Genomic DNA, 26,785 nt, shown 5'->3' on the forward strand with positions numbered 1-26,785 from the left:
TACAGTACATACCACATATAACTTACCATGTAGATTTTTGTTTATGTATTGAGTGATTATGATATTTGGTATCCTGTTGTTTTCATCATTGGACGACTGTGTTAAATTCTGCCTGAAAATATTCTTTATGACTTGTTGAAGAGAATTTTGCAATATTACAATTTAACCAAATAAAAATTTAAAACTAAAAAATTCATGTATCATTTTGTATGAACACTGGGGTTTCTAAGCTTCCTTTCATTGTAATATACTGTATATTATACAGTGCCACTTGGGACAGTAAAAAGTCTGGTTAGTACCAAACAAGATATATATTTCACATGTCTAAATGTCTAAAATTGAATCTCGGATATCTGCATATATGGTTTTCTGTTGAATTTTCATTAGTAGAACTGTACAGTGCATATGAATCAGATCAGCAAGCACCGTATCACACCAAAACATTGTGATGGCATGCACATCACATTGGTCGTGACTGCTATGCATGTATTGTTGGCCAACAGTGGAGCAGCTAAATGCAGACCTGCAGGTTTGGTAAGGGTTAAGGGACTTTTTGCTATAGAGTTCGCCCTTCTGAGTCCGTACCTCCGCATAAAACGTACACAGAGCTGTGTCGAGGTTGCCGCTGTGAACATCTCGATCTCCCTGGGACTGTAACCATACTTAGAACTCAGGTAATTTGGAAAACCGATACTGCACCGTTTGTCGCAATTCTTGTGTGCTTACTGTCCATCTGAAGCAAAATGTCATCAACGCACGCGACAGGCCTATATCACCAAAACCATGTTTTATCACTTTTTCTCCTATGTCACGTGAGTGAGAATCAGCCAATCACAGCATCTGGATGATACGCGAGGTGTAATAATAAAGGCTAAGGGGTCCGTTCAAACAGAACTGAAATTTACGAGCTGCACACAGGAATTGAATAATTTTGATACCGTAGATGTAGCTGCCCACACCCTATGTGTGCATGTTATATGTATGTATGTATGTATGTATGTATGTATGTATGTATGTATGTATGTATGTATGTTATGTATAGGTCAGCCTATAACACGTAAATCATTCATTCTGTTCAGGATTTGTTGTAGATTTGCTCCAATTGCTTCCCGCTCAACAAAACAGCTAGTTTTCATAGAATTGCTCGAATACGTCATCGGAAAAAGTCACTCTAGCAATTCATGCGCAAAAGAAATGGCGTATGTGTGTAAAAGTCCGTAAATAATCTGATTCTCACACGTTCTGATAGCTCCCTCATATACAGTAAATAAGGTTTTCTGATTTTCCCAAAAGACCTAGCTTTAGTATGTCGTCAATGTATGTAAGCTGGTGCATACGCGCAACTACTGCAGAAGCAGAAACACTTTTACTCACTAAATCTGACAATAGTCCCGTAATTTTGTAGTTTTCTCTTTTAAATTCTGATTCGATAGTAATAAATTCATATTTGATTTGCTGAAGACAAACATTTGCGAACTAGCTACAATATGGATGCGTCGTTGCATTTATTACAATGTATTGTTAGGTTCGAAGTTTTCTTTCAAGTTGACATAGCTTTCGTCATCCACAAGAGCCGCTTATTGTGTTTCACGAATTACCGGTTGCACCACAGGACTTACACGAACAAATTTTCTTTGAAACTTCATTTAGAAGGTAAACGTTAAATATACATAGACTTAAGCTTGTTTAGTACGAATATAGTCAAACCACTCACTGTAGCTCATCAAAAACACAGTCTATGAATTAAAATAACGTTCCATAGTACAATTCAAGAAACACGAAAAGTTAATACAAAGCCAAAAGATAAGCGGAGACGGCGAATGAGAGTGAAATTTGCCTTTTGAATTCGCCTTTCGCAAAAATGTCTGAGTGCACAAATCAAGGAGAAATGTGAGAACCTCACTTATTTAGCGACATCGACCAAACTTCGTGTAATGACCCTTTTATAATACACGCTTTTGTTATGGCTTTTTTCCTTGCAACGTTCCGAAATTAGCGACATCGACAGAAACCGACCTTGCTTGCTTCTCGCTATACTTTTTTCATAGAAAATTGGTTGCTAAGGAGTGAATGTAACCGCACCACTTGCTGACATTATTCGGCTATTGTGCTGTTTCACATCACACGAGAGGTTGTGATACTCATTCGACGCGAACATTTTAAGTATTAGGATGTCCACACAGGTTTTCAAAACTTGAAGGACGTTTACGTTTAAGCTTAGTATTACAGGAAATGTTAATCATAGAGTAGGGTGACCGTGTGTAAAATGAGTGATTTTTCTAATTTTATAGGAAAACCTCAGCCTTTGGCAAAGTAATGAATCCAACGAAGGCGTGTCAAGAGTGGCTTTATTCGCACACAGAAGGACAGGAAGAAACAATGTGACTCCTGGAAACAAAGTATGCGAGCCTGTCAAAGTTTGCCAGCCTGATACATTAAGTGCTGGAATAAAAATATGATGCCGCGGAAAAATGACTTTCATGTGTATAAGGGACTGGAAAGATACTATAGGGAGCCGATGTATTTAAAATGACGCCTTGCGAAAAATAGAGACCCTTTCAAAGTGTTTGAAAGAAAAAAGTAACCCTCCCTCATATCATGTGCAATAAAAAAAAAACCAAAAAAACAGTGACTCTCGCCAGCATGTCACAGCCCATGTTAATAATATATTTTCGCATTTGACCTTTGAACTTTCAACGAATGCTTTTCAAACTTAACAAATAATCTCTTCTATGCAAGGTTTCAAGTCATTCGGAGACAAAAGATCACATTTCAAAATAAATGATTCGAATAACACCGGAAGTTCAATTGGCTATTCAAAATCATAAGGGATAGTAGCTCTGATGTTTACCTTCATTTATAGGTTGGCTTGTAATTGTACAGAAAGCACTATTATTGCAGCCTTTTAGTCGCTATTGAACAACATTTACCTACAAATGCACAGATGTAGCACGGTTTGTCGCGGAAAATGTTAACACTGTATCCCTAGACAACTATGAACAGTGGACTGATATTTTTTTGGTGAAATTCCAATATCGTAAATAATGTTCACGACTACACTTTCAAACGCCCTATTCTGATCAAGTACATTTGTATCAATTATAAAAAAAGCATTTAGTTAAGTATTTTCAAAAATATTTATAGTTTCTCGTACACTGCCATTTATAGTGAAGCAACATTGTCGGTAAAATCAAAAGTACAATTTCTTGTACACATATGCACTTGCAATCCTCCTATTCTAATCAAGTATATTTATATCTATTATACAACGTCTATAAATGCAAAGATATTGCTAGTTTTATATTGGAAAAATTGTCTATAATTTTGTCATAGACTGCCATGTGAAGTGGATCCACATTTTGGTCAAATTTGTAGAAATCCTGGATAGCCTGCGGAGGCAGTATTACACCGAAGTAAGAACGCAAGATGGCAACGACTATAGCATTCCCGGAATAAGAACAATAATCCACAGACACATCATCAATGTACCATTTACCCGTACCATTAATATCTTGCAAGATAGGGAATTTTAGGAGGTAAACTATGTGTTTGGGAAAATCAAGAGTTTGAAGCCAGAAGAAAAGGACACGATCTTGTCGCAAAAAAAGAATAGTGCGGGGACCTGAAGAAGATGTTTGCGAGCAGGACATCATCAAACTCTGACCTTTTGTCATTATTTCGTCTAGTTTGGTTTCATGTTGAGGCTTATCTTTTGCCGAAGGGGGCGGGAGTAGTCTGCGAGATTTACACAAGGGAGTTTTATTCTTCAGATAGATGGCATAGGGAGGGAGTACATTACTTTAGCATATTTAGAAGTAACTAAAAACCATCCCTAGGATCTAAAAGATGACTTTGAATCTGAGAAACGGATGTACAAAACGGGTTGCAACCACGATCACGTCACTGAACAAGGTTGGAGTCTCAGCTCGTATAATTATAATCTCTGTGGTCATAGAGCGAATGGAGTATTCGAAGCTATGGTCGCGACAGTTCATATGAACAGAAACGGCAATGCAGTGACATATTAATGACGGCAATCGTAAATAGACCTACCAGAGAAATGTTTTAGCTGTTAAGACTCCTGCTCCGACGTCACTCGTGGTTTGTCGCAGTCAGTTTCAGGTGAACGGATCCACATGCAAAAATGTCCGTGGCACTCTGAATAACCGTCGACTTCAAATTTGTTCAATAACTGAAACTTTAAAGGCAGTATATATGTTTGACCAAACTCTTATCATTCCTTAAACAGAATTAGAGATTACATTTCAAATGATGAGGGGCCATAAATTTACGTGCATTCGTTAACTTTAATTTTCTGAGCGTTCAGGGCGAATTCACAGACGTAGACATGCATACTTTCGCGCCCTGTAGTTCCGTTTTATTTGCATGTACCTTGTCAGTGTTACACTATTTATCTTTTCATTTCCTGCCGAGCGTTTTCCTAATTAAATTCTTCAAGTTCGACGATTTGAATCAATGTGTTGCGATATCTTATTTTGTAGAATCGAGTGTGCACGAGCGTGGCTCGGACTAAAACCTTCTTGTCGAGTTGTTGGTGAGGCCCTTGAACCGCCATGACAATTGATATCCCTCCTCCCACCTAGCGTCAGATATAACAAGCTTGTATCCAACTTTATCATATTATAATGAAATTATAAAACGGTACGCGTGGGTATCTGATTGCGGATATAAGAACTCTGGCGTGAAAATTTGCATATTTAAATAATCACCTTGCTTTGGTCGTTGATTATTTCCCACCAAATGCTTGCGATCATAAGACCTCTGGGGTTAAATTTTGCATATTATGCTAATTTTAACCCCAGAGGTCTTATGATCGCAAGCATTTGTCTCTACACATATGTGTGCCTGTCTACTTGTTTATCTCTCTCTTCCTATCCTTGTATGTCTGTTTCTTCCCTGTCTGAGGTTATGCGAAGTAAATAAATTCTGCAGCACAGGGTTTGATGGCTTCCTTATTAGTAAGAATAGACAATACAGCAATAATCCTATATAGATATTACTGAAAATTGAAGAAGATATATATATATATATATATATATATATATATTATATATATATATATATATATATATATATATATATATATATATATATATGAGATCTATGATGACACTCAAGATTCACGAAATCCCCTCTTCTTTACGAACGCAGGCATAAGCAGTGGCACGATTCTTAGTCCTGTCCTCTGTATACTCCACAAAAGAAATGCCAAGAGCCAATAAGATTTACACATTGACAATCAGCATACATCTTCGTAGCTACTAAGATTAACATGAACAGGTCATGTTCAAGGTTTGTGGACGTCAAGTTTCACCCCAAAGCAAAGACAGAGGCTTTCTTCACAAATTCATCAATAGGAACAATTGAAATTTTGTCAAATAATAACCAAAGTCGTTTTGCAATGTGATTAAAATCAGGGCTAGCGATGGCGTTTCTGAACGTCTTTGTTTTTCGTAGTTCTCGCTTGCTAACAGTCGCCTTACGCCATCTGGCCAACTGCCGAAGAAGATTGTGTTCAAATTCCATGCATATGTTACAGCAGCCGACTACCAGTACTCGATTTAAAACCCTAGCGACCATCGTCACTATTTAACAAGAGGCTTCTGATAAAAATAGCCATTAAGGTACAATGTGCCTAGGGGACTATTATTCGGACTCTCAAACTTTTACAATTCTTTTCTGATATACCACTTTTGGGGGTTCATTTCAAAGCTCTTGGCGTTAAATCTCATCGGCTTGTAGTTTTTCGAAATTCTAAAATTGTATTTTCCTCCGAAGATTTAACACAGGATTGGTGGCTTTTTGAATTTTAAATACCGGTAAACTTATCTTAGTATTTCTTTCTCTAGGATTAAAATTTGGACGGTGACCCCAGATTTTTATTCTTGATTTTGAAAGAGAATGGTTGAAAGATTCCTTTAGGAAAGTTTTGGCAAACGTTTAAGTCTTTCACTTTCCAAGGACCAAAAATCATGGTAACATTTCATGCACTACGGCAATAGGGTCTTTAGGACTTCATATAACGTTGCTGGTGCTGTATGATCACTGAGAATCGCCAGATGTGGAAAGGTGGAAAGTTTTGCAGTTGTTAAATGGTTTGGTGTGTCCCTGTACATAATTTTGAAATGCTGCGTTCTTTGGTAAAAAATAAAAGATACTCGTTCTCTTTTTCGTAAAACGATGGCGTTGTATGGTCAGATGTCTATCTTATTCCCGCCTTATTCGGTCGTCTTCTGCCAATTGATGGGACAACGCAAGGAGGGGAGAAGGTTGTGAGACAAAACTAGATGTCAGCGTGATCGCTCCCTGAGCCGAAAGCCCGCCATTTAAATGAATAAGGTGATGTAAAGTAATCTTTTGAAAATGTTATCGCATTGACTCTGATCTATGTATCTTTGACTAGACATAGAACACTCAATCGAGGTGCTTCATAATTGCAGTTTATGGATCCCACATTTGCTTTTATTTTTCATTACTTGAACTTATCAGCTTACAGCATGCAACGCGCTAACAGTTAAAGTAATATATGTACAAACAAAATCCTAGCGAAAAATATGCTAATGACGTCTATGCTAACTGCATATAAATGTCAACTTGCGTGTTTTTTTCTAAATAAAATTTAAATCTGCCTTACAGGTAGTATTATTCATGTATAAATACTAAGATTTTGTCTATAAAGATGCTACACCCGAAGTATATGACTGTCTATCTTGATTATACAAACTGCTTCATTCCATCATGTTTGCAACGTAACTTTTGTTGACAAGACTTTACTATAAAGTAGAAAAATAACCTCCTTTCTGTGTACTCATGATATAAAATAAACTTCGCTAGCAAAGTGATTGCTGCTTTACGATAATGTTACTACAGTCTTGAGGAAAGGCACGTCAAATACAACGGCTGTGGTTTTGTTTATTGTTCTAAAGAATATATTTTCGATTAAACCACGCTGAAGGTTTATGAATGGCAAGATTATTTCCAAAGCTTGAATCGGAAATTTTTCGTTTCCGGTCCTATAAAAACACTAGCTTCAAAATCCAGATACAACGGCACGTGTGTGTACGACACTTTCAGGCTCACATAGCGTTGAATCGATTTTAAACCACTAGCTCTTTAATGTTTACTAAGCTTTAATACGTATGACGGTCAAAATCTTTCTTCAAAATCAGGAACTAAATTTTCCTATCAAAACTATGCCAAATTTTGTTCGTTGAGGTCAAAGACAACAGTCAGCTAAAGGCCGAGTTATTCTATACACAAAAATAACCGATGTTTTGCCGTTTTCAAAGTGTTACTAAAGTGATTTTCTTAAAACAACAAAAACGTCGAATGCTAAATAATGCGATCAAATCAACAAACTATTAAATGAATGATATTTCAGGTTACGACGAAGCATCCCACAAAACTGAAGGACTCTGATAAGTGTGTCTTCTTTGTTTGCCTCTAAATACAGACTGAATTCGGCACTATTGCCGGATGAAGATACGGATAATGAAAGATGTGACTTTTTCGATTCCTATCGTTCATGGACTTGGAAATATCCCGCAGCTCGTTACGGAATCTGAAAAAAGATAGAAAACGTTAATTATTATACGGTTCTAACACAAATTTCCCTGCAAATGATCTTGAGATGGTGTTCGATTTGTAATTACAAAAACCAGGAAACATTAAGAATTTTGAAGACCCCGCAAAAGTCCGTCGATTCCATACGTCCCTTGCATTTTGTCTATTCGTCTTTCTGATTAATGAGATTAGCACTTACTGCCTTAATGCTGATAACCCCACGGGATCGTACAGAAATTGGACTTCATATTCTGACAGGTGGTTTCCATAGTGTGTGCTGAAGATCTTCGTCATGGCCATCACATCCACCGTTGTGTCTTTGGTTGGTAGAGCCTTGACAATGTCGCCGACCTTAAGTTGCGACTGTCAAAAAATGATGTTATACTTGCAAGTAAGAAATGAATAATCATATTTGTCATCACTCTGAAATAAACATTATAGAAAAGGGGGACTTTGCACCATATCATAGAAAGGAACGAGCATATTGTAGATTTGAAGGAAAAAATTCAAATTTCAGCTGAAATTATAATTTGTTAAAGGATGATGCGTCTTTGCACTTTAGGATAAGGTATGAGACCATAACACCTTTACAATACTTGTCCAGTCTAAGATATCACTTTGAAGGCAGTGGAGTAGATGGCCGTATTGTTCACCCTGTTTTCTCTGAAATTCGTCTGTACTCACAGAGCCAACCAAAAGCACACTTTATAGCAGCCATTACAAATTTTAAACGTGGGTAGTTTTTTTCTATTAATTTTTCTTTACTCCTAATTTGCACATGGTGATTCGTGATAGGGAATTTTTTAAAAATCTAAATTTGAGGATAATTTTAAACTTTCATATTTCGAAGCAGGTATTTGCTAAACAGCAAGTCCTATGTCCTTTCAGTTTTTTGGTGTGTTCGTGACTTATTATCTACTGTGCATTAGTGGGTTTTCCAATTCATCTGATGCTATTGCAAAGTCATCGTCAAATGTTAAAGCATACAAAGAATTATAAAACCAGCTCTCATATTTACCTTTTTCTTGGGTGGCGAGCCTTTTAGGAATGTCGGGTAATTTGGGGGGTATCCATAATGGTCATACTGGGGTCCCGTGACAGCGGCGTGATACACACTGCACAGGAACAGGATTGAAGTCGCTGTGTTCACAAGTTCGTCAAGCGTTCCAAAGCTATCATAACCAGGTACGCCCTGTGCGACACGTAAGACAGAGATGTAATATGTTCATAGCGTAGGTTCTGCCTCGTAAAGTTTTTTTATCGAACTAAAGTTAGTTTGTCAGGTATATCAAAATGACAGCTGACAATAGGTACAGTGTGCCAGTGCCCAAGCTAGCTTGTTAATATTGGATATGCTCCGTCTTAGAAAAGGAGACACCGCTTCCTGTCTGTAGTATTCCACTCACTTAAGCACAATTTCTAAATAACTAAAAACAGCCGTCGTGAAAACACTATGCAATAATTAAGGCGCGGAGGGCAAATAAAACCGATAGTGAGCTGTGTTCAATGGTGAAAAATAATAATTAGTAACCGCTGCTTCTAATCGTCCATCATGTATATGCAGAGTTAGCAATCATTATATCACAAGAAAAAATACATCGAAAACCACTGGTCGTGTTTGCCAGGTGTACGTGCCATTTTGCTTATCGTTTTCATAGAGATAATTACACAGGCATTTTACCAAGTCCCATCGGTCGTAGTCATCAGAACGTCAAACTCATCGGATACTTAAAATTGTAAGTGATTTTTAATATTGCGCATGCAGTATCACATGAGCCAACATTGAATTAGACTACGTAGTAAATGTATTGCATAAGTAAACTCTGGGAATTCTTACTTGAATGCCGCTCCCCCGTTCTCTGGACTGCCAACCAATTCTTGCCTCCATTTCTGCAGTTCGGGATCTTCTTCAATGTCCTCCATATTTCCTTTTTTGAAAACCATGTAAGGTCGCTTAGTCGGTTTAAAGTGACACCTTTGCTAGGTTAGAGGCCTGTGATACAATTTAACGAGTTCGTTCGCTATTACATCCTGTGCACATCAGTAAACAAAATAACTCCCTCTGACACTTGTCATTCCCTTTCTCCGCTCTCAACGCGTGGTCAACAGTTTCCAAAATGATGCGCTGCACACACGTATTTGCGCTGGTACCGTTCAACAGTTGAATGCTATATACTTACTGTAATGACCGGACAGCACTGTCCTCACATATCGTCGAATAGCGCCATCTAGCGCCATGGCATCATTTCGATATGCGTAGTGCGGCAACAGATTGACATCCAATACCTTCGGAATAAAAATATGCGAGAATGATGTGGATTTTTTGAAATTTATACGCATGAATTCAACACTGGGTAACGCACAAAGTACACCACTAGTGGCAAAAATAGTTTTCGCTGCTTAGCCAAGGAAGAGTGAGTGTGTTCAAATTCCTTTTGCAAGTGATAGCATAATTAAAGTGAATCACTAGTGGTTTTATCTCTTTGTAATGTCTATTTCTTAATTAATGAAAACAAAATAAAGGCTCTGAAGCGTGTAACTCAGGTCCAAAACGTTTTCCGTGCGTGGATTGAATACTTCTTTGCATAGTATTACTTACATAGCAATTTTACTGTCCAGCGCCCACGCATACCCGCATCGTACGATGTTTACATTGAATATTGTTCTCCCGAAGAACAACGTTCACACAGAACATGTAAAGTGCGAGGTATTACGTTCTACACTACACTAGTCACCCGGACAAATAGAAAAGAAAAGCAAGCATACAGAAACGGCATATATGTTCAGGATGTTGTTCCGAGCAATTGAAGAAATACAAGGCCGATACAAAATAACAACGTTAATAATAAAAGAGTAAAACAACCACATAATTAGACGGGATTGCCTATGATAACATTAGTTTTTACTCACTCCCCTGTTCTGCAAATCTCTTTGAACATTCCCGTTTACATTAAGTTTCCAACCAGCAAACCTGTATATGGTAAACAGTATTGGAAAGGATAAGCGCGAGCGTTCAATTACATCATGATTAAAGGACACGATCACTGAAACGATTTCTCTCTATTTCAACAGAAATGAAAAAAAAATATTCATATCAAGAAAAATAGAGAACTTTAACATTCAATGATAATTTTCCCAACACTTTTTCCTTCGTTTTGCCACAGAAGATGAGTGTGTAACAGATACCCAGTTTCTTAAAATTGCTCCCCCCTTCGCAACCTATACTCAAAATCTGAAATCCTTCAGATCTATTGTATTTAGTTTAAAATGTGACATTATGAAGGTCATTTGGTGGACTACTCGCCATATAAGATTTATTTATATCAAGAATCGTAACAAGGTAGGGGAGAAAATCAGTCAGGTGCGCCGGGAAAGTTAAAGTCACATCATATGCCGTGACAGAAAACAACAAGTGTATCTTTCTCGCATCATCTCTAGGAAGTAATATTGTTTTACGTCACGGCATTTGATGTGACTTCTGTCTATAAATTTTGAAACATTCCAGACAGACGAGACGGTTGCATTGTTTGTCCTTCACAGATAAGGTGCTAAATAACAAGACCGACAAGAACATACCCTCTCCTTATAATTTCGTTCATTCCTTGAATACCAATGTTGGTACAGGTGTCCATCCATCCTCCAGGAGATAGAATGTGTGACATTGCTTGACTGGACAAAATATACAGAGATCCAGGAAAGTATAATTAGCATTGTGTAATATGATATATTGTATTATTATACACCTACTGCCGTAACCTATGGGAGTTTGACCGTCCAATAACTTTCCGTATTTTGTATAGTACGCGGAGTCCCGAATACGGGAGACGCGCGACGCGCTTTCAGGGGTTTGTAGCAATTTTATTTCAACAATCGCGCGCGTTTCACTCATATCGCGCGTGCCGCATCCCTCAAAATTTACCATAGAATTAGTTTATACGGACGATTAATGGAGGGAGGTGTATAATAATAGGGTTATACACAAAATACGGCCCTGTATGGACTCGGGCTCAGTGAGTGACGTATTGGACTCGCCTTCGGCTCGTCAAATACGTCACTCACTGAGCCCTCGTCCATACAGGGCCGTATTTTGTGAATAACCCTATATTATACCAGTACATTGGTGGCGTAAATACAGCGATCTGATAAGTCGAGATGTGAAAACTATCTTGCTGTATTCGCAATATAGCACGATTGACACACGGGCAAGCTTCCGGCAAGAGCAAAAATCCTTTGTTTGATGTTCCACGCCAGAATTTTTATCCATAACAACCGGAAACTACATCCAGCGACGGTGTACCACTCGGTTTTGGCTAGTTGTCATGTATGCACTCGCTATCACTCGTGCATATGTGTCGTGCATTGGTCAAAATCTCATGGCATAGCGTCGCTTGATGTATTTTTTTTTTGCGTAAATACAACAACATCATATCAATTATGGGCTGGGTTGCTTTTAGCTAGCATGGCAAAAGTATTGTGTGGTACTTTTTCAAAAAGTGCAAATAAAAAGACACACCTGTTATACATACTGAAGTCAGAGAGATTATACTAAATAGATTAATTTTGACGCCGACTACAGTCATTTGATTGAAAAGAATACATTTCGAATTCCCGTTATTAAAAAACATTACACTGAGCGTCCAATAAATTTGCATTTAATAAATTCATAATCAGTAATCATAAACTTGTGATTGTTTCGGAATATATATATATATATATATATATATATATATATATATATATATATATATATATATTATATATATCAAAGTTATAAAGTTACAATATCAGATATTATTACTTTATACTTGAAGTAATAAGTAATTTGTGGTTTATATATATATATAATATATATATATATATATATATATATATATATATATACATATAGAGCTATTGAAAAGAGATACAATAGAGGTTTATGATACATGCAGATGGTATGAACCTGCAAACCGATATTAGATGAAGGCGCAATCTAAACTTATCAGCTGTTATTCATTATTGAATATAAAGTAACTGTTATAAGTTAACAACAGTAACGTGAAAAAAGCATTTGGGAAAGCAAACAATTAAACTTGAACGGTGGCATGAAATGAATTATAATGCCTCATACACACTAGATGTGATGGAAGATGATACTTACTTGTTAACGGGTATGATATGCACGAAATGGGGAGCCAAGATTTTGAAGATCGGATGAGATGATGACAAATTGCTATGTGTGCAGATTGCGATGGACTCAAGAAGAAAATGACAGACGCCTGAAATAAAACATTAGATAAAAAAGAGACAATAGTGAAATTTTCCTTTCAATTTCTGGTAATTGGCACGCACGAATTACAGTGACTGGATTTAGCTTAGTAAGTCGGTTTAACCGCACTTCATAATTACGAGAAACACCTCGATAACTATAGTCTAATGGGAAACCGTCACATATATGTGAGCGTCACTGTCTGTGAACCCTATTGCATGTGTTGAGAACAGTATCAAAGACACTCGATACGACACAATAACGTTGTCATGAATATTTAAGTCAGACCTTAATTCACTAGCCGCCTAGTGCCAAGTGCGACGAGCTGAATTAAAAAGCCACACAATGGAAGTTTTAGTAAATAGAATTGAATATAGAATTCGATTGCTCTACTGCATACTGTACCAATCCTTTAATTACTCATTTGCGTCTATTCCAATTTTGATAATGGGGACAAATAAATGGAAGACTTAACAAAGAGCTGTAATTTACGGCCGATAATGTAAAAGCATAATGAACAAGATCTTTTCACTGTTGAATGACTGAAGACATATCACGCAGACGGACATCTTAACATGTCACATTCATCAGTACAGGCAAAACAAAATAATCACAGAGATAATTGAACCACGTGTACTTACCAAAATGTGCCCACGATTGGTGATACGAAGCCTCGGCGTGATTGTACCACATTTTAGCCATTTGCCAAGTATAGGGCGGGTCAGACGGAACGAACACCTATCAAATTGGACAAAATACATTTTATTGGAAATTCTTAATGCTGTCGGTTTTCCCTTTGCGCTCACAAGAAGGGGAATACATTTTAACGACAGAACATCCTCATACAGCGGCTAGACAGTTTGAATAAGTGTGAAACAATGTATCCCGTTTACTGCTCCATATTTATATTATTCATCATAAATTTCTATTGCGAAAAACGATTTCAACTAGCTTTACACAGAATGTAAATACCAAAACAGACTATGTGCAATGAACATTCGGTCATTATCTTATCGTGACAAAAATTCTAATTCCCATGACAGTGTATAACGATGACGAATTCACGGCACACATACCGGGTTGTCTTTGCTTCTTCGTTGAAATAACTGTATTGCTATCGGCTTGAGGTCGTTTGTGCTTGTCAGGAAAAATAAGGCGATTGGTGCAGCAACCTGCCAGAAAAATAAAAGGCCATTTTTATGCTTTTATGCAGGTTAATATACTGTATGTAGTAATCACAAATCCTGATTTTGTGATAATATAATGCTGTATAAGACACCACTAAAATAGAAACTTCTTATGAGGAATAGAAAGTGCTGAAAACAACTTTATAATGAAAGGGCTGGTCCCCAAGCCGTCTCGCAAGCTGCAACTTAAGTGTGAATACTTTCTCTTTCTGGTGACCACTACCGTTTCACGGCAACTGATTCTTTTACGTATAAAATGGAAATAAAAGTCACATAAACCGATTTCGAATCCCAGTCCTTCATCCACCGTTGGAATATTTCCGAACTTACCTGACCCTTCTCGCAGGGAACGTCCTCCAGTATGTCAAGGTCGATGATGAAAATTCGTCTCAGTTCAATTGCAGCTTCCAGAGACAGATTTTCGAGGAAGGGCTCCACCATGCGATCGATGACGGCTAACCTTAAGAAATAAATTTTAGAGGGCGGGGCTACTATTTTTGAATACAGTATATTTTCATTACATGTTTTATGTTTATGCAGACAAAGAGGCTAATGAGTTATAAAAACATCTATTAAATAGACTTTTAAAGAGACTGGTTTATTTAGCATGTTGCGTCTTCGATCAAAAACAAGTTGCGTGCTTCTGATAATCTATTCTATACCAGAAATCGATTTTGCAATAGATATAATGTACAACGATCATAAAAGCACAATTTTAACGACCATTTCAAGGAACGAGGCAAAGATAAATTAAAGTACACGACATGGTAGGGTCATTACATATCACAGTCGGGTTCTTACTTGTTAGGGATCTTTGTACACAGTCGTATTAATGTCGGGCAGCATCCGGACAGACGTTGTTCCCCAAAGGCTTTGTCACTCTGCCAGTCGCGCTCATCCAGGCACTGAAATTTACAAGGGGAAGATACACCACATTGCGGCTTGATTGCGTCACGTTAGTACTCATTGGATTTATTGATACACAGAACTGTTACAAAGCCTTCGCCCTCTACGTCGGACATTATTGTCATCACCTTGACTTACCAGAAGTCTAATTCAGAATCCCCTTTTTATGACAGCTTATGTTGGGATCGAAACGAAATTAATTTTGAAGTATGGGCGAATATATTTCCTTCAGAATTAATTGAATGAGAAAAACGAGGCTTCAGTTACGGTCAAAGGTTATAGGGTTTTAAATAGTTTGCTAAAGCTCTGGATCACATTGTTGAAATCAATCCTTTGTCTTGCATCGATTCACGCAAGGAGTAAAAATCTCGACTTAATATCACAAGCCTTTGCATGAATTAATGAAAGGATTTCTTGTCAGTGTAATTCCCACGTTCTCAAAGTACATACTGGAATTTCTATAACAATATCAATGACTATGCTGTGGAGAATGAGACGTCGCCATTGAATCCAGTAATAGCTTACTTACCGCAGGGAATACAAATTCGCCGTCATAGATGGTTCGAATTTCTTCCAATGTTTCCCATTCAAGGCACTCCACATCATTCAACTTGTTGGCCTCTAACAGGTTCTTCTTCCTTTTCTCCACATCCCACTGCGGACAACAAAACCAAAAAGTCAGCCAGGAATACATATTAATTCAATTTTACTCAGTTATTAGATTTTCTCGACGCAGTGAAATTACCAGTCTTTACAATGGACTCACTGTACGCCGCCTCTGGGCTTTTGTAAAGCAGCACTATATTTACGTCAGAAAGGTGTGTTTTTGTAAATAGCGGTAATGAAATAAAGCTGCCATTGTGCGCTCCGCCCCCCCCCTCTCTCTCTCTCTCTCTCTCTCTCTCTCTCTCTCTCTCTCTCTCTCTCTCTCTCTCTCTCTCTCTCTCTCTCTCTCTTCATTATGTATGTATGTATGTATGTATGTATGTATGTATGTATGTATGTATGTATGTATGTATGTCAATATTGACAAAGCAACGAGCTACTCTACTTGGCAAGCAATGAAATCTTTGTATACCAGAAAAGCTAACACATTACCAATGTTGAGAAATCTACACTGTTAAATAAACGGTCCGAGTTGGTTTCAAAATGTCGCTACCAAATCAAATAATCAAATATTATATATATATATATATATATATATATATATATATATATATATTATATATTCCCAAAAATCCGATCAAAAGTTTTTAGAGCTTTTCAAATGAAACTGTAATTATATCGAGTATATATATATATATATATATATATATATATATATATATATATATATATATATATATATATATCTCGAAGTATAAAGATGTAATCGTGGGACATTACAGTGCTCAATGCTAAGACAAAGCGTTATAAATAATAACAAAAGTTACTTCAAGTACAAAGTAATAATATCTGTTACTTAAGTTTCATGCATCCTGCTATCATCAGAGAGATGAAGTGAAAGGATTCTTAGCCCGACACTCTCTTTTTATATCTTTGGGACGTACCATTGTACTTGTAGGTGGTGTTAAAATTTGATAAATAACATTTGGTTTGGTGGCGAAATTTTGAAACCAACTCGAAGCGTTTGTTTTACAACGTAGATTTCTCAGCATGGATAATGTGCATATATATATATATATATATATATATATACATATACTCGATATAATTACTTTTTCATTTTAAGGGCTTTTCATTTGTAAAGTTTTGAGAGCTTTACAAATGTAACGCTCTATGTAGCTCTCAAAACCTTTGGTCTGATTTCCAGGACTTTTACGATAGTTACAACTAATAATAAACCCTTATCTGCAGTTTAGGAGAGGTGTAACGTATTGACATTGTGTTCACCTTGAAACTCAGAGGGTTTTTTAAATGGTAAATATTATTGTCCTTCGATTTAGCCGCCTTGCAATAGAAGACATCTTGCAACAGTTGTCAGGAAAAGGTCAGATGTACGTAAAAGGCTACGAAAAGGTCATTGGGTTAATCTGTCAATAGTTAGCATGCTTGTCATATTTACTTCATTGGGCCTGCGTGTATCTGGTAAAACGAGATTGCTTTCATTGACATGTCTGGAGACAAGAACTAACAGTTCACTGAAGACGTATGCATTCCGGCCTTTCAAAGGTTAAAGCCCATTCGCAAAGAAATATTACAAAATTTTACAGTTGTAATCAGGTTCCCTAATTACCAGCAATGCTTTTCGTCAGCTTCAATTCTACTATCGAACAATGTTGGAAGTTGTTAAATTTGCACAGCGCGAAAAAGTTTAATTAAAGGATGCAACAAAAGAATACAACAAAGTAATTAAATGATAAAACGATAGATAGATAGATAGATAGAATGTAGATAGAATGTAGATAGACATGTAGATAGATAGATAGAATGTAGAGTGAATGTGTATAGATAGATAGATAGACAGACAGATAGATAGATAGATAGATAGATAGGCAGAAAGATAGATAGGTAGATAGATAGATAGATAGATAGATAGATAGATAGATTGATAGACAGACAGAATGTAGATAGAATGATGTCGATAGAATGTAGATAGATAGATAGATAGATTGATAGATAGATAGATAGATAGATTGATAGATAGATAGACAGAATGAAGATAGAATGATGTCGATAGAATGTAGATAGAATGTAGATAGATAGATATATAGATAGATAGATATATAGATAAATTGATAGATAGACAGAATGTAGATAGAATGATGTCGATAGAATGTAGATAGAATGTAGATAGATAGATATATAGATAGATAGATATATAGATAAATTGATAGATAGACAGAATGTAGATAGAATGATGTCGATAGAATGTAGATAGAATGTAGATAGATAGATAGATAGATAGATAGATAGATAGATAGATAGATAGATAGATAGATAGATTGATTGATAGATAGATAGACAGAATGTAGATAGAATGATGTCGATAGAATGTAGATAGAATGTAGATAGATAGATAGATAGATAGATAGATAGATAGATAGATAGATAGATAGATAGAAAGACAGACAGACAGACAGACAGACAGACAGATCAATCGATCGATCGATCGATCGATCGATCGATCGATCGATAGATAGATAGATAGATAGATAGATAGATAGATAGATAGATAGATAGATAGATAGATAGATAGATAGATAGATAGATTATAAATAAATTGATGGATAATCGATCATTTAAAGCTTATATTATATTGTTATTGGCATTCGTCTTACCTTATCGGGAAAGGAGAACTGCTCGTCAGGCGGCAGTGATTTTGCCTAAAGATATCAAAAAAGCCAAAAAATATTGAATCGTCACGGTTCGAGTCACTTGTATTTACCTAGAATAATGATAAGTGTCATTCAAGGAAACTATTAAAATGAGCCTATTTTTAAAGGGACACATTCGTCGCAGGGAACTGCGCTCAAAGGTAGTATGGGTCCCATACGACCCATACGACCAATGTAAACACTGTATCCAAGGTACGGTGGTGATTGATGAAAGTTAAAACATGTCTGTCATAATCTACATCATATAATCTAAATGTTGCAGCTATGATGATGAGGTGTATATAGATATCGTGCACGCAATACAATGTAACTTTATAAACAAGAACAGGCGCAGTTCCGACAACTGTTTCCCTTTAATATCGAACTGACACGTGTACCTTAACGCTTGCATTTTAACGTAGGAAAGTAAGTGGAGAAGTAAACAATTGTACACGGAGAATTTTTTCCTTTCAGGGTACAATTGTTGTCGCATTCTAAAATAAAGTTTACATTTTGTGGTAGGAATAATGTCTCGTATTTCTGGTAAATTGACCTTAAGATACCCTTACTTATTTCACTGCTGTAAACATTTGTATTTTTACGACTTATGCATACTGCAAAGCTACCATTTTGACTTAGCTGTAGAGCAAAAATTACATTTTTTGTGTTTTTAGCCTTATTATCTAGTTAGTTCTTATCAAGCAAAATCTACCGTGGCAGATTTTAATAAATCTGTTACCCTCTTTACGTCCCTCTATTGTAGTGAGAGTAACCTTTGGCATAAGTAAACATAAGTCGATTAAGGATTAATACACATTTTCAAAATTGACACTAAAGTCCATATAATCGTACAGAGTAACTATCATCAACCTAGCGGCTATATTGCAGAATTGCTCGTATTTTGACATCTATTCAACAGCAAGATTGGTCTATGAAATGCACAGCATTAAGTAGTGTCTGGTTTTGAAGACTGGCGTATCACCCAGTTGGCAGGTCTCTAAAACCATGGCTGCATGAGCGATATTGTGTAATATTGTGTTTACAAAATCATTTCATCAACAAGTCTCCGTTCCGAGTCAGAATCCGGCTTCAAAGGCTATACGCCAGAATTGTGGCTAGGTATTAGTGACTGCTGTGGTTGAACTAATAATGACGCCACCCGCTTATCATGTAACCATATATATCGTAACATTCCTTTTTAAGTGTAAACGCACTTAGTCGAAATACACGACTACTACGGCCAGTCTAACTCGGATATTGATGTCAATGTACTGCGGCTACTAATAGTAATACATGAATGGTATTAAATTTTCAGGCCGTTCTGTGAGTCAATTTACCATTTGGATTTTGCGTGGAATACATTATATGTAAGACAAAAAAAATGTTTCTGAATACTCAAATAACTTCCTCATCTGACCGTTGATATTTTAGTTCGATGTAGTCTGTAACCTTTGCTTATTGAATACGGCGGTGCCTTTATACCCGCTACTAATCAATTACGTCATCGACTGCGGACGTGACTACAACACAGTGTGCTAATTATAAACAACCATCCACGGTGCTCGCACATTGCGACAATGTATACACTACAGGCCGACCGTTTAACATAATTGACGGAGAAAGACTGTGTATGTATTGAGATCGCTTGGCCGCGTATACCAGCTTAATTTGTAGTGTTGCTTTTCGGTAATATTTGTACGTGACTAAAATTCTGAGAGGAGTTAGAAGATCAAATTATTAGCGGGCTAAATCTCACTGTCACAAGCGTAAAAGTAGCAAGTGGATGAGAGAAGAAGGGAGAAAATATGACTCTCTCTCTCTCTCTCTCTCTCTCTCTCTCTCTCTCTCTCTCTCTCTCTCTCTGAGTTGGATATTGTCCCTCGCCGAATGCCTGACGACTGACCAACGACGAAATGCCAAATTGATCTAAAGAACTTCACGAAATCATCATTTGAGGTCGCGTAGACAGTAAGACTGTTTCATAAAAACTTGATCACCTTGCAAATGTATTATTGCTAAATGCCAATTAAGAGATGGTCGCAATTGCGTTGATTGTGTAAATCATGGTAACTTGAAAAAATTCACATCGGATACTTCTGAGTCAGAGACGAGATGCAAGAACTTTAGCTTTCATCTATATATTAGCTTATCTATTTGTTTACACTTTATTTAAAGTATTTTATGTTGGATCTAATCTTTAATTAATAAATGTTGACTGGAGTGAAAGAAAAATCTCGGAAACTAAAACTACTTCTTTCTGGAATGTCATGCACGCACATCTTGTTCATGATTTGCTTACTTATGCTGTTACCGTTTTTGTCCATTCCAATGCTGTTAAAATGTCAAGAAGCAGATCGGTACATTATGAATTTACTGCAGCATGCGCATGTGCAAAGGAAAACAACAATATCTCAGATTATTGTTTATTACATATATTTCTTGTAATAAATATTGTTTTCTTATAATAAATTTTCATGGTAACCAAACATGACCATGTCATTATTTCAAACCAGCAGTGATATTATTCGCATTAGGCACATCTATGCTTTACGTAACTAAAATTTTTTCCACTCAATGGCACAACACACAATGCCATTAAAACATACAGAAACATCGGTACTTCTTACTGTAAAAATTGCAACATTGAAACGGATTTTTTGTTTTGTTTTTAAACACCGTGACGTTTCTAGACGCAAATACCACACCAATAAATTCAGTTCCCTATCATCATAGAGGACGTTCAGAACCCAATTCTGTACAATATTTTGGCAAACTGTGTTTTGCACTGCCCTGCAATATGCATTTGTACTCTGTTGCAACACACAGTGCAGAACAGTGCAGTGCAGTTAGTAGATAATATTGCCATGCAATGCCTGTACTCTGTTACTGTGAAATACTATCCTTTTATGCATAGTGCTGCATTGTGTCACATTTCACCTGTATTGCACAATAATATATTCACCATAGCGAACTTACTTTCAACTTCCCTATGCTAAAATAAATAGGGCATGAAAGCACTGCCGTGACCTCCGACTCAAATAAAGTGCGGTACACAGGGTACGCACGCGTTGGGCGTTGCCTGTTGTGTAATGACAATGTTGATCACTGAATGAAATTTCACATGTGCCGCACTATTTTATCTGCATGTACGACCGCAATATGTTAAGCTAATTAATTAAGGCATCGATCTTGTTTATTGAATTCAAGCAACCATCTGTTGCGGTTACCTGAAAGTTTAACATGGTTATTTCACGTATAAGTTCAACTTCGCGGTGAGGTTGTAAGGTTAGAATTGGCCTTTACGGTTTCATTGGCACCTCGTTCTGAGGGTCATTTGCGTGTCCTCTTTGTTTATAACACCATTGTCATTTTCGCAGCCTTAGTTTAAATTTATACACTCGTCATGCATCTAAAATTATATATACAGGTATAGATATGAAGTAATGATACATAATGTGTGCTTGAAATTTTCTCGCCCATACCTATAGTCAATTTTAAATCTTCTAATTTATTCATTTATTTATTTATTTATTTATTTATTTATTTATTTACTTCACTCTTCTTCGTCCAAGGTTAACACTTAATGTAACATAACTTGCAAACGGCTGTATTTCCCGACGCAAATGCAGTACTTTGAACAACGGAGAAACATACACTAGACAAATACACTATGCATTTCGTCAATCTGTATCAACTTTGCATAGAAATCAAACATGACAACAGATTTACATTATATATTCAAATCGAAGTTACAACTAACACAGTGGACAGATTGGTTTACGACTCAATGACGGGGGGTCAATTCTTAAAATATCCATTAACGTAGGTTGCATTGCACCCAAGCATGCGACCTAAATGTCTACTCATAACGCAGCAGACGGTTCGCATTACAAGCAATAAGACAGACAGCAGGAATATATAATTTTCTCGTTTTATTTCGGGTGCAGAAACGAGTTGCAAACCCTATTTAAGTGGCAATAACTGTGCTTTTCATGTTGGGTCCCGAACATGGTCGAATAATCAACAATGTCAATTTCCTTCTTGTCAGCTCATATTATTCACTGTTTTCAACCATTTGTGTAGGAGTGACGGAAATGATTGACTGTAAAATCACAAACGGAGCTAGCGTGATAATAATACATATACAAGCTATTTTGTGTTGAGTAACCGATCAAAGCAAAATCGAAATCGATGAGTGATGGAGCAAGCTGTGTAATACCAGACATCAAATCATCAAATATTGACATTGCGAAATTATACGTCAAAACAAACCATGTCAGGACATGTTTCAGAAAAGTGAACAACTTACACATTCTCTCTCTCTCTCTCTCTCTCTCTCTCTCTCTCTCTCTCTCTCTCTCTCTCTCTCTCTCTCTCTCTCTCTCTCTCTCTCTCTCTCTCTCCCAAAGCGTACATTCTTCATAATTCACCCAAAGCGTACATTCTTCAATAAATTCAAAATACAACGAACACCACATAACAGTATTATAAATATATATATATATATATATATATATATATATATATATATATATGTATATATATTATTTTGTTTTATTATTATGTAAATTTGTCTTCATTTCTATCTGTTCTATCTGTTCTTTTCAATTTATAATAATTTTCTTGAGAGGTGCGAAATTGCCTTGTAATATGCCAGGCTTACGACATTTGAAACTCGATTTCAGATAATTATCAATAATGAAAGGGATACTGATGAGATACATGTAATTGTTAGCCTTTCATTAACTGTATCACAACATGGAAATGGCTGTTGCGTCTCCTCCACCGTAGCAGACCAAATAAACACACGCATTAAAATTCCACGAATGTCGAAGTGTCGGTTTGCAGTCGTCATTTCACTCCCGAAATGCAATGCGCCTGAAATGAACAACTATAGCACTGCCGTTCGTGTTCCGAGTCCTCGCGTCGCTTGGACGGTGTCATTGAGTGAACAAAAGCCCGCAATGGTGCTGTATGCAAAGTGGAATTGGCGTCCCTCGAAATATCTAAACATAGAATTCACTACTTTCATGGCGTGGTTCTAGCGCCAATTGAGTTGCATAGGTTCACGACTGTTCGTACAGTGACCCTTTTTCGTTGCGTGTAGATTGTCCATGTGTTCGATAAGTGCAGGTCTGTATTAGTCTTTCCATAATTAAAATATTAGGGCGCGACTACAGGCATATGGTGTAATATCCCGATCAATATAAATCAGTACAGAACCAGAAATATTTACAATCAGTCAACAGATCTAGCAAAACGATTGAATGCTTCACACAAGTAGGATGAATCATATCACATTGTGCACGCACTGTATAGTTGGTCGTGTTTTTTTCTCAGTGTAATATGTATAATTCATATCGCCTCTATCCGATCAACGCGTAATAAATGAATCATATGGGAGCCGCGATGCGTGGTTGACCTCAACCCAAGAAATACAATGCATGCTTGCGCGAAATTCTCAGTAAAACCATGCCCCTTAACAAAATGTACACGTATTTTAACTGTAGCGACGAGGCCCTTGATTGCGTCGATGTAATTTGGAAACCGTGAACATATCTGAATCTTTACGATGAGCAAGCTACATTTGACGGCAGCCTTAAATATATATAGGAGTAGAAACTTACAAGAATACGAGCATATTACATGAAAATGACGCTACGTTGATGAATCCGTAGGGCGGATTCAAGCTATGCTGACTTCGTTGCCAAGCAACAACCCCAACGTCTGTTTATTTCGCGTTCGTCGAGTGTACTGTGTAGTACATTTTTACTCGCGGTACGTAAAATTTGATAAGACATGCAATAACCGGGTCACTGAACGCTCGCTATTTACCAGGCGATTTCACGCATCAGAGTATTACTTAACATGACGTCCTTCGGCTCGACAATATGCTCGCACAGATCTTTTCTGAAACTCAAAGCCACTGGCAGCCGGCACAGGGAACTGCCAATTATCAATTTCAAACAGCGATTTCTTACCAGTATTACCGCACTTGGGTGAAATTTTGCGGAGTTAAGAAACGGTAATAATTACCGCTCTGATTCTTTTGATGATATTTACAATGCTAAGAATAAGACAGCAGCTATCAACGACAATTTTTTTTTTATTGCAAGTGCCCAGAAAGTGCATCAGTTGCCCGGTCGATTACGGTCGCAATCATGATTCAGTCGGACTGATCCCTGCACTATTCGCGACCCTAGAGCACAAGGGATGTTTTGCTGCATGGGCGCAATAAAAAAGCGCTGACGTCAATGTGAGTATTCAGCCCAATGTCTGCACCTATCTTTATGTCTGCCGTGCAAACAATCGTACAATTGTATGTCTACTCGGACCAGCGTGCATTTTCACCATTAAAGGAGAGTGAATTTCTTAGAGTGGAACAGGCTACGGCTAGGAATTCGCCTGATCTTTCCTGTCAAGGCGGACAGAGCCAGGCTTGTTTCATTTGATAAGGTTCCAGTGGGTAATACTATAGGTGAGTTCCGCGACCGAAAGGGGCGTGTTTACAAAAAAGTACGAGTACGCCATGTGTGATGAACTCTCTTTTGTTGCATTATAATTCAACAACCGTCTGCCTCGACAAGGTGGGCCAGTGAACTGTTGATATGTTTCAAACAATTTATTTAGTTTTCACTGAACGGCGGAACACGCACACGGATCCATATCATAAACGCTGAGACAAAAGTCAACATCTCCAGACTTATAAACAGCGGAATTTTAATAGCCACTGAAACGTCGTAAATGCAGATGGGAATTAAAAAGGTGTACACCCACTTGAATCTAACTTTCCTTTTATTTTCGTCGGAATAAAACCGTTTCCAAGTACAGTTAATAGTGCTATAATTTCACGACGCATAATACGATACTAAAATGGCTGCTTTGTAATTTGATATGTTTCGCAGGCTGACATCAATGTCTATTTTAAAAGTAAGTGCCACCTGGGGGTGCGATTATTGCGAGTGACCCTGCAGTAGTAGCGCTCAGGTCAACAGGATCGACAACAGCCGCTCACGGTCAGCATGAGCAACGGTGTCTATTACCAAGGTGACAAAATGGTGAAGCAAATGCATGAAACATGCATACAGGCTAATTAACTCCAGCATAAGGTGCAAGTCACTCTTAATTGATGATGTATTATATGAACCAGTTATATGGAATCGTTTGGACAAAAAGAGAAGAGCGCAACGGTGGCGCCAACTTACAGTGGGTGGGACTCCTTTGATCTTCGGCTCTAAGGTGTACATGCCCCGCTTCAAGTCCAGCTCCTTCTCACGAATTTCATTCTCATTGTCGTTCTGCGGTAGCGACACCCCATACCGATGAAACGTATACTTGATATCGTTGTAGACCCATCGGTGAACTGGGAAGATAGAGATGCAGTCTTTCTGGTAGATGCTCTCCACCGCGATGCGCTCCACATACCATCCGTCAGAGGTGGTCGCCTTCTTTTTGTTGTTCTTACCCCCCTTCGGCTTGCGCCACAGCTCGATTTTCTCCACCGGCCCGAAATTTCGCAACCCGGCGATGTAGAATTTGTGGGTGACGGTTTGGGTCTGCCCGACCTGCTGCTGGAACAGATACGGGTAGGAAAGCTTCACGTTGCGGGAATGAGCGCCATTTTGGTTCCACAGCACTACGCTGATGTCGCTCAGATCCGTATATACTGTCTCCACGCTACGCCCGTCAGTATCGCCAGCTTTCACGTACACGATCACATCTGGGTACTTATTGCGCGAAACCGAAATGCCCATATCGCCAGCCTGAAATTACGAAGCCGTTGATATTTTCCCCCGTCGCAATGATGATGTAGTGCCCAGCCCACCGATGGCTACGCTGACTGACGATAGATATGTATAATTGAACTATATATAGCTTTAGCGCGCTATTCACGCGCACACTTACATATTTTAGTGCGGCGAACAAATAAATCGTCTTAAGTGACCTTAGATTGATCCTGCGTTCAGTCATGACCCCTTGACCCCTTTATTGGTAGGCATCCGCGCTAACATGAATACTCAGAAGGCGAACAACAAAAGTCTTTTTTACTCGAAAGCGAATCATTAGCATTAGGGAGAATACATGCAAAGATCCCATGGCGTGGTTGCACACTTCCATTGACGTGAATCAATTTATTTCTCCCCCAGACGTTCTAATAGAGGGCGCTTCATGCATGACTCATTCAAAGAAAAGCACGATAAAGGTGTTGTTGTAAAACTCTGACTAAATGTGGAATGAGAATGCCCCGAAGTGTATTAATACCACGAGGCCTTTCAATTTTCCATAGCGAATGTCCTTCGGAACACCATTGGTTCATTCGAAGTTCACATTTCATGGGTAATAATATCACTATGCACCCACCAACTTGTTACGTTCAACATCTTAGCCCGCACTGTTGATAGGGTCATCACGGCCACAGACCAGACAAGTATGTCTGTGTGCTAGAATCCTGCGTGACTTGAATAAAACCACATCTATCATATGCGTTTACGGACTCGGACTGCGAGCTAAAAAGTGTAATGATACGGAGTGATTCGAGCACA

At 37.6% G+C, this 26,785-nt stretch overlaps 1 protein-coding gene across 2 annotated transcripts; it reads right to left on the reverse strand.

The window, feature by feature from the left end:
- Window positions 1-6,448: 6,448 nt before the first annotated feature.
- LOC139131278 (polyunsaturated fatty acid lipoxygenase ALOX15B-like) lies at window positions 6,449-26,359 on the reverse strand. Of its 2 annotated transcripts, none has more exons than XR_011552096.1 (15): window positions 25,448-26,359; window positions 18,207-18,251; window positions 15,455-15,580; window positions 14,821-14,924; window positions 14,350-14,479; window positions 13,909-14,004; window positions 13,474-13,570; window positions 12,725-12,842; window positions 11,161-11,253; window positions 10,495-10,555; window positions 9,765-9,870; window positions 9,422-9,512; window positions 8,603-8,776; window positions 7,784-7,947; window positions 6,449-7,582 (listed from the first exon to the last, which is right to left on the reverse strand). XR_011552096.1 is itself a non-coding variant. In XM_070697269.1 (15 exons), exons 1-15 carry the CDS (start codon window positions 25,994-25,996, stop codon window positions 7,465-7,467), a joined length of 2,073 nt encoding a protein of 690 aa, XP_070553370.1. In that variant the 5' UTR covers window positions 25,997-26,348; the 3' UTR covers window positions 6,914-7,464. The 2 variants fall into 2 exon arrangements, 1 of the variants encoding a protein (XP_070553370.1); XM_070697269.1 differs by having other exon boundaries at window positions 6,914-7,582; window positions 8,603-8,780; window positions 9,425-9,512; window positions 25,448-26,348.
- Between the last annotated feature and the right edge of the window lie 426 nt (window positions 26,360-26,785).

This window comes from Ptychodera flava, chromosome 4, assembly GCF_041260155.1.
Source record: "Ptychodera flava strain L36383 chromosome 4, AS_Pfla_20210202, whole genome shotgun sequence".
Classification (NCBI taxonomy): domain Eukaryota; kingdom Metazoa; phylum Hemichordata; class Enteropneusta; family Ptychoderidae; genus Ptychodera; species Ptychodera flava.

Bases quoted from the DNA above. Each gene is read 5' to 3' on its own strand.
- LOC139131278 (XM_070697269.1), bottom strand. From the start codon at position 25,996: ATGGGCATTTCGGTTTCGCGCAATAAGTACCCAGATGTGATCGTGTAC. The intron at 15,581-18,206 runs GTAAGACGAATG...TGTTGTCCGCAG, and splicing joins AGTTCTCCTTTCCCGATAAG to TGGGATGTGGAGAAAAGGAA. The intron at 7,583-7,783 runs GTAAGTGCTAAT...ATCTTTTTTCAG, and splicing joins GGGTTATCAGCATTAAGGCA to ATTCCGTAACGAGCTGCGGG.